This window comes from Chiloscyllium punctatum, chromosome 32 (genome assembly GCF_047496795.1).
Source record: "Chiloscyllium punctatum isolate Juve2018m chromosome 32, sChiPun1.3, whole genome shotgun sequence".
Classification (NCBI taxonomy): domain Eukaryota; kingdom Metazoa; phylum Chordata; class Chondrichthyes; order Orectolobiformes; family Hemiscylliidae; genus Chiloscyllium; species Chiloscyllium punctatum.
In genome coordinates this window covers 45,369,848-45,382,626 of record NC_092770.1, presented here as the reverse complement: position 1 = coordinate 45,382,626, position 12,779 = coordinate 45,369,848, and the positions used below count along the sequence as shown (strand labels likewise).

General features: G+C 40.9%; 1 protein-coding gene across 2 annotated transcripts in view; it reads left to right on the top strand.

The window, feature by feature from the left end:
* The window catches only part of LOC140458133 (voltage-dependent L-type calcium channel subunit alpha-1C-like), a 703,829-nt gene that overhangs the window by 618,722 nt on the left and 72,328 nt on the right, over nucleotides 1-12,779 (top strand). For both annotated transcript variants that reach the window (XM_072552243.1, XM_072552244.1), the window contains exons 23-24: nucleotides 3,122-3,209; nucleotides 5,423-5,530. In XM_072552243.1, the coding sequence (XP_072408344.1) occupies nucleotides 3,122-3,209; nucleotides 5,423-5,530 (196 nt within the window). The remainder of the gene's footprint in view (nucleotides 1-3,121; nucleotides 3,210-5,422; nucleotides 5,531-12,779) is intronic.

Genomic DNA, 12,779 nt, shown 5'->3' with positions numbered 1-12,779 from the left:
ATAGGTAAGGCAGATGCACTCAGGGCATGGGTGGGAACATGGGACTGGGAAAGCATCATGATACTACTTAGAGAGGATCGTCCTGGGCAATCGCTTTGATCAGATTGTGCTATGGGCATCTCAATAGTTAGCAGGAAATTGAGGAGCAAATATGTGGGGCGATTGCAGATATCTGTAACTCTAATAGGGTTGTATTGGAAGGGGATTTTAACTTTCCAAACATGAACTGGAACTGTCATAATGTTAAGGCCTTGGATGGGTAAAAATTTGTTAGGCGTGTTTATGAAAACTTTTTCAAATAATTTGTGCATGGCCCTACTAGAGAAAGGGCGAAACACAACTTCCTCTTGAGCAATAAGGCAGGGACAGTGACTGAAATGTTAGTGGGGGAGCACTTTGAGACCAATGACTATAATTCTATTCGTTTTAAAATACTTATGGAATAGGATCAGGCTGGTGATAAGCTAAAGGCCTAAATTGGATGCGAGGCCAATTTTGATGATGTTAGACAGGAACTTTGAATTGGGGTGGCTGTTTGCAGATGACTGGCAAGTGGGTGGCTTTCAAAAGTGCGATATTGAGATTTAGGGCCAGCGTATTCCTGATTGTGAGAAAGGCAAGGCAGGAAGGAGTAGGGAACATGAGATGTAGAGGTGCTGAGGCTCTGGTCAATGAAAAGAAGGCATATGTCAACTACAGGCAGCTGGAATCAAATGAATCCTTTGAGCCTTTGAGGAGTATAACATGTGTAGGAGTGCACTGAAGAGGGAAATCAGGAGAGCAAAAAGGAGTTATGGGGTAACTTTAGATAAAGTAAAGGAGAATCAAAAGAGATTCTATAAGTATATTAATGGCAAAAGAGTAACTGTGGAGAGAATAGGGTCCCTTGAAGATCAGTAAGGCCATCTATATGTGGGACCACAGGAGATGGGTGAGATCGTAAATGCTTACTTTTTATAAGTATTTACTGTGGAGAAAGACATTGAAGCTAGGGAACTCAGGGAAATAAATAGTGATGTCTTGAAAAGAGTCCAGATTACAAGGGAGGTGCTGGAGATCATACAATGAATAAAGTTAGATAAATCTCTTGTATAGGGAGAGGCTGAATAGGCTAAGGCTTTTTTCCCTGGAGTGTCAAAGCTGAAGGATGACCTTACAGAGATGTATAAAATGATGAGGGGCATGAATAGGATGAATAGGCGAGGTCTTTTTCCGAGGGCAGGGGAGTCTAAAACTAGAGGGCCTAGGTTTAAGGTAATGCTGGCAAATTGGACTAGGTCAGATTGAGAGTCAGACCAAGAGTTCCCATGCTGTATGACTCGATGAATCCATGAGTCTAAGTGTATCCCAGAATATTGTGAGAATCTAAGGAAGAAATTGTGGGACCTCCCTAACAGAAACATTTGTATCATCAATAGCCATGGGTGAGGTGTTGGAAGACTGGAGGGTGGCTAATGTTGTACCATTATTTGAGAAAGATTGCAAGAAAAAGCCAAGGAACTATAGACTCATGAGCCTGACATCAGTGATGGGTAAGTTGTTGGAGGGGATCCTGACAGAATGGGTCCACATGCATTTAGAAAGGCAAGGATTGATTAGTGATAGTCAGCATGGGTTTGTGTATGAGAAATTGTGTCTCACAAACTTGACTGGGTTTTTTGAAGAGGTGACCAAGAAGACAGATGAATGCAAAGTGGTCGTCATTTTCTTATGGACTTTGGCAAGGCCTTTAACAAAGTTCTGCATGGTGTACTGATTAGTAAGTTAGATCAAATGGGATAGAGAGAGAGCTAGCCAATTGGATACAATTGGCTGGATGGTAGGAGACATAGAGTGGTGGTAGAGGGTTGCTGTTCAGATTGGAGGCCTGAGACCCACGGTGTGCAGCAAGGATCGGTGCTAGTTCCACTGTTGTTCATCATTTATATAAGCGATTTGGATGAGAATGTAGGAGGCATGGTTAGTAAGTTTACAATGATATGAAAATTGGTAGTATAGTGAACAGTGAAGAAGGTTATCTAAGAGTACAATGGGATTTTGATTCAGCTGGGCCAATAGACCAAGAAATGGCAGATGGAGTTGAATTTAGATAAATGTGACATGTTACATTTTGATAAGACAAACCAGGGCAGAACTTACACAGTTAATCGCAGAATCCTGAGCAGAGTTGTAGAACAGAGACACCTCTGGGTGCAGGAACATAATTCCTTGAAAGTGGCGGAAGTGGCATCACAGGTAGACAGGATGATGAAGAGAGCTTTTGGCACGCTGGCCTTCATTAGTCAGAACATTGAGTAAGGAGCTTGGATGTCATTACAGTTTTATAAGACATTTCTAAGGCCATATTTGGAGTGCTGTGTTCAATTTTGGTCGCCCTGCCATAGATAGGATGTCATTAATTTGCAAAAAGGATGCAAAAAAGATTAAGAAGAATGTTCCCAAGATTGGATAGTTTGTATTATAAAGACAGGCAGGATAGATTGAGACTTTTTCCCTGGAGCGTAGGAGATTGTATGGTGAGCTTATAGAGGTTTATAAAATTATGAGGGGCATAGCTAAGGTGAATAGCCAAGGTGTTTTCCCCAAGGTAGGGGAGTCTAGAACCAGAGGGCAGAGGTTTAAAGTGAAATGGGAAAGATTTAAAAGGGACCTGAGGGACAACGTTTCCACTCAGAGGGTGGTGCATATACAGAACAAGCTACCAGAGGAATTGGTAAAGGTGAGTACAATGACAACATTTAAAAGACACTTGGACAGGTACATGGATAGGAAAGATTTAGAGAGATGTGGAACAAAAGCAGGAAATTGTAAAAAGTTCAGTTTGGGAAACCTGGTCGGCATGGACGTGGGGTCTGTTTACATGCTGTATGACTTTATGATTCTAGTTGCAATGTCCTGCTACCTGTCGTTGCGTTCCTGCCACACATCATTGCATTCCTGCTGGTTGGCCAGTTCTACTTTCAGCCATGTGCTGATTTCAATTGAGAACTTGATTCAAACTACACGATTGAGGACCTGGAGTTTAAAGCTGCAATGAAACCCTGCCACCCACAATTAATATTGGTATCAATAAATGGAAAATAGTTTCGCTCCTTGATAAATATAATTTCTCTTTTTGCAGCTCCAGCGCAATAGCAGTAGTAAAGATTCTCAGAGTGCTGCGAGTATTAAGACCTTTGAGAGCCATTAACAGAGCAAAGGGATTGAAGGTAATTGATCTCTACATAAAATGATTGTTAAATAAATTCTGAGTACAGATGTGGGAATGTATAGGGGTGTCATTTGTAATCATGCTTGAGACATGTTCTGATGGTCCAACTGGACAAGTCAGCTCCTAGAATGAAATCTGGCTTGATAGGTCATTTTTCTTCTTGTTACTGTGCTGATCAATCTCTGAACTGCAGTTACATTATTTCATAGGGTACATAGGCTACATAATGTCTTTAATAACAGAACAAAAAAATAATTACACAAAAAAGTGATCAAAATATACAACACACTCAGAAAAATCTTAAGCACACAAAGACAAACTTTCAACCTATTTCCTAACACTATCTGTGGACAAAGTACCCCATCTCTCTGCTACTTAACTGACTCCTGATAGTTTTCCTGCATAGATTATGGAGACAATTCGCTGAGTGTTTGCTAACTCTGCCATATGAATCTTCAATAACTTTGAGAGCTTACATTTTCTCAGTTCCAATAGCCTGTAGGTTTCTAATCAAGCTTTCATATTAGGAAGTTTCACAAGCTAAATTTTTCGACAGAAGTGACAGTATTTTCCCTGAATTGACCAACTGTAAGGAGACAAAACTAAACTTGTTTCTAATTTCATACAGGCCTCCTCGGAATTGACCTATAACTTTTACTCTCTGGTTTTTCAAAGTAGAATCAATCCTTGACTATTCTGTACTGAAAACAAGCCAATGGCCTTCTATGTTTATTCTATTTGCTCTAAACCTCACACTGTAATAATCTTATTCTATGAACAATACCGGAGCTTGCAGTTATTTGCTCTGACACATTCTGAATCCGGTCACTGTAGCAGAAGGATTCTCTGATTTTGTTTTTCCTTAAAATCACATCACAAAACTCACCCATACCCATATGCTATTATTTTGACGTACAACTTGTAAAATGCTTTTTCTTTATGCTGCAAAGCCCAATCACAGATTGTGTAACTGCTTTATGAACTACCTGCATAATCGAGCTTCCAATCACTTCTGAAGTTCCTTTCAAGTCACACATCACCCTGACTTGTATTTATATAATTGTTGCTGAGTAAATATCCTGGAACTTTTCCTAAAAGGAGAGTGTACCTTAGTGTACCAATTCACTGAAAGCTGCTTCCTAACTTTTTCTCAAAAGTAAGTGTTACAATTCCTGTAAAGACTGGTATGTTTTTAAAAGAAAGTAATTCCAACAATTCTCATAGAAATAACCAAAGGGACAGGATTTCAACTTTTAAACTTTTCACGCAACAAATAAAGTTCAGCAAAGATCAATTTTTAGTTACCAAGCATCTGATAAATCAGATTAAAACAAAAAAGGGATGTTTTGCATTAACTAATTAATATAACCAAAATATACTTTACAAAATGCTTTCACTCTGAGCCACATTTCTAGCAAAGAAGAAGCATTAAAGTGACCATCTCAAAATCTTGGCTGTCCAGCTCATCACACCCTGCCACGTCAGGTTAAAATTTTCAGTATCATTCAGTAATAGTTCTACTTTCCCTGAGTTCTCTAGATCCAATTATCACTGGTATAGCACAGCTTGTCGAACCCCTCTCTCCCGTTAGTCACAATGGTTCCAACAATCCAGAATTCTAGACACTCCTTCATTCAGTCCATTTAAATAATTCAAGTGGGTCTGGTAAAAGTGCTTCCCTCATGGAGATTTTCTGCTTCCTTTATTTCCCTCAAGCTGGGAAGATGTGTTCTTGGGAGCTATCCAATTTTCTTTTTTGTCTATGCCTCAACAGCCATGTTTCTCTAACTCTGTGCTATGTTGAGAGGTGCTAAAACTGCCATTTGACACCTCAATGCATTTCATTTGAGTTTCTCTTCCTATGACAACCTGAGATCACATGTGCACTTCTTAAAGAGGTATTTCCCAGCAATTCCAGTTACACAAATTAGTTACAGAATGCCTTGCTGTACTTTGAACTAAAGGTACATTTTAAATTATAACCATGTTGCCAAAGTTCAGTAGTCATGACAATGCCTTTGAAGTAACACCCATATCCCACAAGTGATTAAAAGAAGTTGTATTTTATTAACAACATAATTTTTTTAAACTTTGAACTTCACAATAAATTTCAATTTGTTTAAAAATGTTTGCTGGCTTTGAATTTAGATTTTAGCAAATTACATTTAACTAATGAAAAATAATAAATCAGTCATATTTGTTACTTTTCAGCACGTTGTTCAATGTGTGTTTGTGGCCCTGAGAACCATTGGTAATATTGTGATAGTCACCACATTACTACAGTTCATGTTTGCTTGTATTGGTGTGCAGCTCTTCAAGGTAAGATTGAATTAATATTTATTTTGTAAATTAGTTAATTACTTCTGACTACTCATTCTTCCATTTATTTTCCTTGTATCCAATTTTCTGGCTCATCCCCATACCTTGTAGAAAAGTGATCTGCTCTTAGCGCTCTTTGTCTCACTGAACCCAGAGCAACAATATACATGCAACTAACTTAAATGTGCATCCCTGTTGCCCTGATTATATATATTTTTATGCACAGGATCACAAGATCATTGTCATTACAACAGTCCCAGCCTTGACTTTGTTGTTTATAGTGAGGTCACTGTTAGGCGTCTCAAACTTGTGTGCTGTATAGCTTAACTCTGGTGACATTTTGAAATTAAAATATAAATTTTAATATATTGACTTGCACAGTCACAGATTTCTGATTTCCAAAGTCTGAGAAGATTGCTAGTAGAGAACATGTCAATCTTCCTCTTGTTGCCCTTAGCAATGCCCAAATAGCAAATAATTTGGATAAGCCTATCTGTTATTCCATTCTCATAGTATGGGAGACATCTAACACCCTAGCACAATGGATATGTAGACTTCACCATGCTACCTTTTTGCTCTTTGGTAATCAGGTAGACTGGATTGAGTTTTATCAACTTCTTGGAAGAATTGATGTGGAGAATGTTACAGAATACCTCTTGGAATGACTTCTCAACATGGTCTCACTCCCCATTAAGTTTCCCAGACGTGGGCTGTCAATGAAATTAAAAACCAACGTACCCGAGGCAAGCAGACACTTAAGACCTAAATCATTGGTGACTTTCAGCGAAGGAGACAAGCTTTCTTATATCACAAGGTCTGCATCCCACGTCTACACCATAGCAACACTTTGGAGGCAGTTTGCCTGAGGGAAAGAGAAAAGCAATCTTGGTTGGAGCACATGCTATATCAATGATTGCACAGCTTGACAGTAGTAACATTGCAGACAAATGTATTCATGTGGAAGTGTTCCTCCCTCCAGTGATGCCCCTGACACTTCACCTCTTTAAAATGTCATCCACACCCATTCATGAAAGCCTCTATTTTGAGTCTGTGCCAACAAAAAAAAAGACTGACAGGTTTACAAAGACAGCTTGCATAATAAATCTGCTTTTCGTTACAATGGAAAAAGATTGATACACAAATGATGGAAAAGATCTTCAAAGTTATCTCCCCTTCCAGAGGAGAGTCAGCCCTTATCTGTCTTTCCTGAATCATTCCTGGAATTTTCGAGCTAATAACTTAGCTTTCACCTTATAGGTCTTATATGGTAGAACTTTTGCCATCTGTGTGACAAAGTAGGTTGACTTCTATCAATAATTTTTGAATTTAGTCAGAATTCTTTCCAGTTTTGTAACTCTCAATTTAGCCCCTTAGCATCCTATCTTCCATTCTACTATTAGCCACAAACAGCTCTCAATCATTTATTTTTATTAATTGACCAATAATTCACTTCATTGCTTATGCTATTCTATCACTTTGTTCTACTGTAGCCTTTCATGTTGAGATTTCACTGGACTAGCAGGCTATCTGCTAGAAATTGTCTTCTGTGTGTGTTTTTCCTCCTAAATGTATCACTCTAATCAAAGCTGGAAGTACATTTTCTAGTTCTCCACTCTTGTACCCCTGCTGCCAATCACAACCACAGCCCTCACTTCTTGTCCCTCATGTTGAACATTTAGCCAGTTTTTCATATTTTTCCATAGACTTACCTACATATTGCACTATTGTGGCCACTCTCCAGTCATCTGACTCTGTTGGCTGATAAACCATAAGTAAACCACCAGTGAACCTACCTGGCCAGTGGATTCAAACATGAAACACTTTCACGTTCTTCACAATAAGTATATATTTCAGTATGTGTTTCTGAGCTCTTAGGTTCTACCCCTCTCTTTCAAATTGTAGAAGTCATGGGTTCCTAAGTATGTGTTACTTCATCATTAATACTTTCTCAGAGCTCAAACATCTCTAACGCATCACCACTACTCATGAATACTGGAATTTAGAGTTTGATTCTGTTGTATAATGAAAATGACCCCATCACATCTAATGATTTTTACTTTTTACATGCCTTTTCTATACCCATGTCCTTTTCAGATTAGATTCCCTACAGTGTGGAAACAGGCCATTTAACCCAACAAGTCCACAACCCACCCAGACCCATTTCCCTCAGACTAATGCACCTAATCCAAGGGGATGGGAACCTGAGGTGTAGTTGCAGTGCACTGGAGGATGAGACTAGAGAGGACAGGGACAGGATTTCACAGTCACAGGATTGTGCTGGCAGAAGCAAGCTGGTTTGAAGTGTGTCTACTTCAACACCAGAAGTATCCAAAGTAAGGTAGGAGAGCTTGTAGCATGGATAGGTACCTGGGATTTTGATGTTGTGGCCATTTCGGAGACATGGATACAGTAAGGTGAGGAATGGATGTTGCAAGTTTCAGGGTTTATATCTTTCATTAAGAACAGGCAAGGCGGTAAAAGAGGGGGAGATGTGACCTTGTTAGTCAAGGATAGTATGACAGTGGCTGAAAGAACTTTTGATGAAGACTCGTCTACTAAGGTAGTGTGGGCTAAGATTAGGTACAGAAGAGGAGAGGTCACACTGCTTGGAATTTTTTATAGGCCCCCGCAGAGTTCCAGGGAGGTGGAGGAGAGGGTTGTCATAATTATTCTGGGTTGGAGTGAAAGGAACAGGGTGGTCATTATGGGGGACTGTAACTTCCCCAACATTGACTGGGAATGCTATATCTCTAGTACGTCGGCTGGATCAGTTTTTGTCCAGTGTACACACGAGGTTTTCCTGACACAGTATGTTGAAGGGCCAACAAAAGGAGAGGCCGCACGGGATCAAGTGCTTGGTAATGAACCAGGCCAGGTGTTTGATTTAGTTGTAGGTGAGCACTTTGGAGAGAGTGTCCATAATTTAGTTAAGTTTAGTTTAGCAATGGAAATGGATAGTTACCTGCCACAGGTCAAGAGTTATCGATGGGGCAAGGGCAATTATAATGCAATTAGGCAAGAATTAGGATGCATAGAAAGGGGTAGCAAAATGCAGGGGATACAGACAATGGGAATGTGAAGCTGGTTTAAAGAACAGGTATTGCTTGTCCTTGATAGGTTTGTCCCTATCAGGCAGGGAGAAAGTGATAAGGCAAGGAAACCGTGGTTTACTACAGAAATTGCATTTCTTGTTAAGCGGAAGAAGGAGGCTTATGTGTTGATGAGACAAGATGGTTCAGATGAGGCGATAGAGAGTTACACATCAGCTAGGAAGGATTTAAAGAGAGAGTTAAGAAGAACAAAGAGAGGACATGAGCAACCTTTAGCAAATAGAATAAAGGAGAGCCCTAAAGCTTTCTATAAGTATGTGAGGAATAAAAGGATGACTAGGGTTGGAACAGGGCCATCAAAGACAGTGGGAAGTTGAGTGTGGACCCTGTGGAGATCGGAGAGGTGCTAAACGAACATTTCTCATCGGTTTTCACTCAGGAAAAAGAGAATATTGTAGAGGAGAAGAATGAGATACGAGATATTCGACTAGAAAGGATCAAGGTTAGTTATGAAGAGGTGTTAACAATTCTAGAAGGAGTGAAAGTAGGCAAGTTCCCTCAGCCAGATGGGATTTATCCAAGGATTTTCTGGGAAGCTGGGGAGGAGAAAGCAGAGCCTTTGGCTTTGATATTTGAGGCGTCATTGTCTACAGGTTTAATACCAGAGGACTGGAGTATTGCAAACATTGTGCCCTTGTTCAAGAAGGGCAGTAGAGATGACCCAGGTAATTATAGACCAGTGAGTTTTACTTGTGATATAGGAAAAGTTTTGAAAAGGACTATAAGAAATAGGTTTTTAACCATCTAGCAAGCAACAATTTGATTTCAGATAGTCAACATGATTTTGTCAAGGGCAGGTTGTGTCTCACAAACCTCTTGAGTTTTTTGAGAAGGTGACCAAGCATATTAGATTAGATTAGATTACTTACAGTGTGGAAACAGGCCCTTCAGCCCAACAAGTCCACACTGACTCAACCCAACCACGCCCATTCCCCTACATTTACCCCTTCACCTACCATTATGGGCAATTTAGCGTGGCCAATCCACCTAACCTGCACATTTTTGGATTGTGGGAGGAAACCGGAGCACCCTGAAGAAACCCACGCGGACATGGGGAGAATGTGCAAACTCCACACAGAGTCCCTGAGGCGGGAATTGAACCCGGGTCACTGGTGCTGTGAGGCAGCAGTGCTAACCACTGTGCCACCGTGCCACCCACAAATAGGTGAGGGTATGGCAATTGACATGGTGTACATAGACTTCACTAAAGCCTTTGAGAAGGGTTCCACCTGGTAGGCTGTTGGAGAAAATGCAGAGGCATGGGATTGAGGGTGCTTTAGCAGTTTGGATGAGAAACTGGCTTTTTGAAAGAAGGCAGCAAGTGGTGGTCGAGAAAAATGTTCAGTCTGGAGTCTGATTACTAGTGGTGTGCCACAAGGATCTGTTTTGGGACAACTGCTGTTTGTCATTTTTATAAATGACTTAGACGCAGGCATAGCTGGATGGTTTAGTAAATTTGCAGATGACACTAAAGTCGGTGGAGTAGTGGACAGTTTGGAAGAATGTTACAGATTGCTGGGGGACTTGGATAAATTGCAGAATTGGGCTGAGAGGTGGCAAATGGAGTTCAATACAGCGAAATGTGAGGTGATTCACTTTGGGAAGATTAACAGGACGGCAGAGTACTGGTTCAGTGGAAGGATTTTTGGTAGTCTGGATGTGCAGAGGGATCTTGGAGTCCATGTACATAAATCCCTGAAAGACAATAGACAATAGGTGCAGGAGTAGGCCATTCTGCCCTTCGAGCCTGTACCACCATTCATTATGATCATGGCTGATCATCCTCAATCAGTATCCTGTTCCTGCCTTATCTCCATAACCCTTGATTCCACTATCCTTGAGAGCTCTATCCAAATCTTTCTTAGACAAATCAGAGACTGGGCCTCCACTGCCTTCTGGGGCAGAGCATTCCACATACCCACCACTCTCGAGGGGAAGAAGTTTCCCCTCATCTCTGTCCTAAATGGCCTACCCCTTATTTTTAAGCTGTATCCTCTGGTTCGGCACTCACCCATCAGCGGAAACTTGTTTCCTGCCTCCAGAGTGTCCAATCCTTTAATAATCTTATACGTCTCAATCAGATCCCCTCTCAGTCTTCTAAACTCAAGAGTATACAAACCCAGTCGCTCCAATTTTTCAACATAAGATAGTCCCGCCATTCCAGGAATTGACCTCGTGAACTTATGCTGCACTCCCTCAATAGCCAGAATGTCTTTCCTCAAATTTAGAGACCAGAACTACACACAATACTCCAGGTGTGGTCTCACCAGGACCCTGTACAGGTGCAGAAGAACTGCTTTGCTTCTATACTCAATCCCTCTTGTTATGAGGCCAGCATGCTATTACCTTTCTTCACTACCTGCTGTACCTGCATGCTTTCCTTCATTGATTGGTGTACAAGAACACCCAGATCTCTTTGTACTGCCCCTTTACCTAACTTGATTCCATTTAGGTAGTAATCTGCCTTCCTCTTCTTGCCACCAAAGTGGATAACCATACATTTATCCACATTAAACTGCATCTGCCATGCATCTGTCCACTCACCTAACCCATCTAGGTCACCTTGTAATCTCCTAACATCCTCCTAAAGTTGCCACCCAAGTTGATACTGCTGTTAAGGTGCCACCCAGGTTGATACGGTGTGTTAGGTTTCATTGGTAGAGGGATTAAGTTCCAGAGCCGCAATATCATGCTGCAACTATACAAAATGCTAGTGCGGCCACACTAGGAATATTGTGTACAGTTCTGGTTGCCATATTTCAGGAAGAATCTGGAAGCATTGGAAAAGGTGCAGAGGAGATTTACCAGGATGTTGCCTGGTCTGGAGGGAAGGTCTTATGAGGAAAGGCTGAGAGACTTGGGTCTGTTCTCATTGGAGAGAAGAAGGCTAAGAGTGGATTTAATAGAGACATACAAGATGATCAGAGGGTTAGATAGTGTGGACAGCAAGTCTTTTCCCTAAGATGATGACGTCAGGTTGTTCGAGAGAGCATAACTGCAAATTGAGGAGTGATAGATTTAAGACAGCTGTCAGAGGCAAGTTCTTTACTCAGAGAATGGTAAGGGCGTGGAATGCCCTGCCTGCCAATGTAGTTAACTCAGCCACATTAGGGACAATTTAAACAGCCCTTGGATAAGTATATAGATGATGATGGTATAGTGTAGGGGGATGGGCTTAGATTAGTTCATGGGCCGGCGCAACGTAGAGGGCCAAAGGGCCTGTTCTGTACTGAATTGTTTTATGTTGCAATGTCACATTGCAATGTGATCAGTTCTACAAGGAATTCATATTCCTTATTCACACTTCTGCCATCCTTTAAAAGCAGCTTTAATTGTCCAACTTCTTAAATTTATCAACTATTGATTACATTTCATAGGCTTCCAGCAAGTCATACTTTTTGTAACTTTGCCTATAAAACCTCTCATCACTATCCACTTAGGAAAATGCACTGATTCTCAATTCCCACTGTTTCCAGGGTTGTTACAAAATTTAAAGATTTACTCAAATCACTCAGTGTTGCTAACCTATCTCTGTGATGGACTGAGAAGAACAGAATACACTAACCAGGTTTCTGTACACAACAGACCACCTTCTGTAACTCTGCCAGCTTAAGCTGTGTCCACTTCCAAAACTGAAAATGTGTTGCTGGAAAAGCGCAGCAGGTCAGACAGCATCCAAGGAGCAGGAGAATCGACGTTTCAGGAATCCTGAAGAAGGGCTCATGCCCGAAACGTCGATTCTCCTGCTCCTTGGATGCTGCCTGACCTGCTGCGCTTTTCCAGCAACACATTTTCAGCTCTGATCTCCAGCATCTGCAGTCCTCACTTTCTCCTCCACTTCCTAAACCCCAAAAACACCTGTACCTAGACACAGGCAAACAACAAATAAATGTGGATGTTATAAGTGACGGAAAAAATATTCAGGAAACATTGTTCAATGGCAACATTCCACAGAATTCAATTATGTATCCCTTTTGCTTCTGCCAAGTCCTTCTGATCTTTGTATCCAAGTTCTTTTGGTTCTTTCCTGAAGACACAAAAAGTGTTTGACACATTAATTCTTCAGGGCAAAAGTGAGGACTGCAGATGCTGGAAATCAGAGTCGAGATTAGAGTGGTGCTGGAAAAGCACAGCAGGCC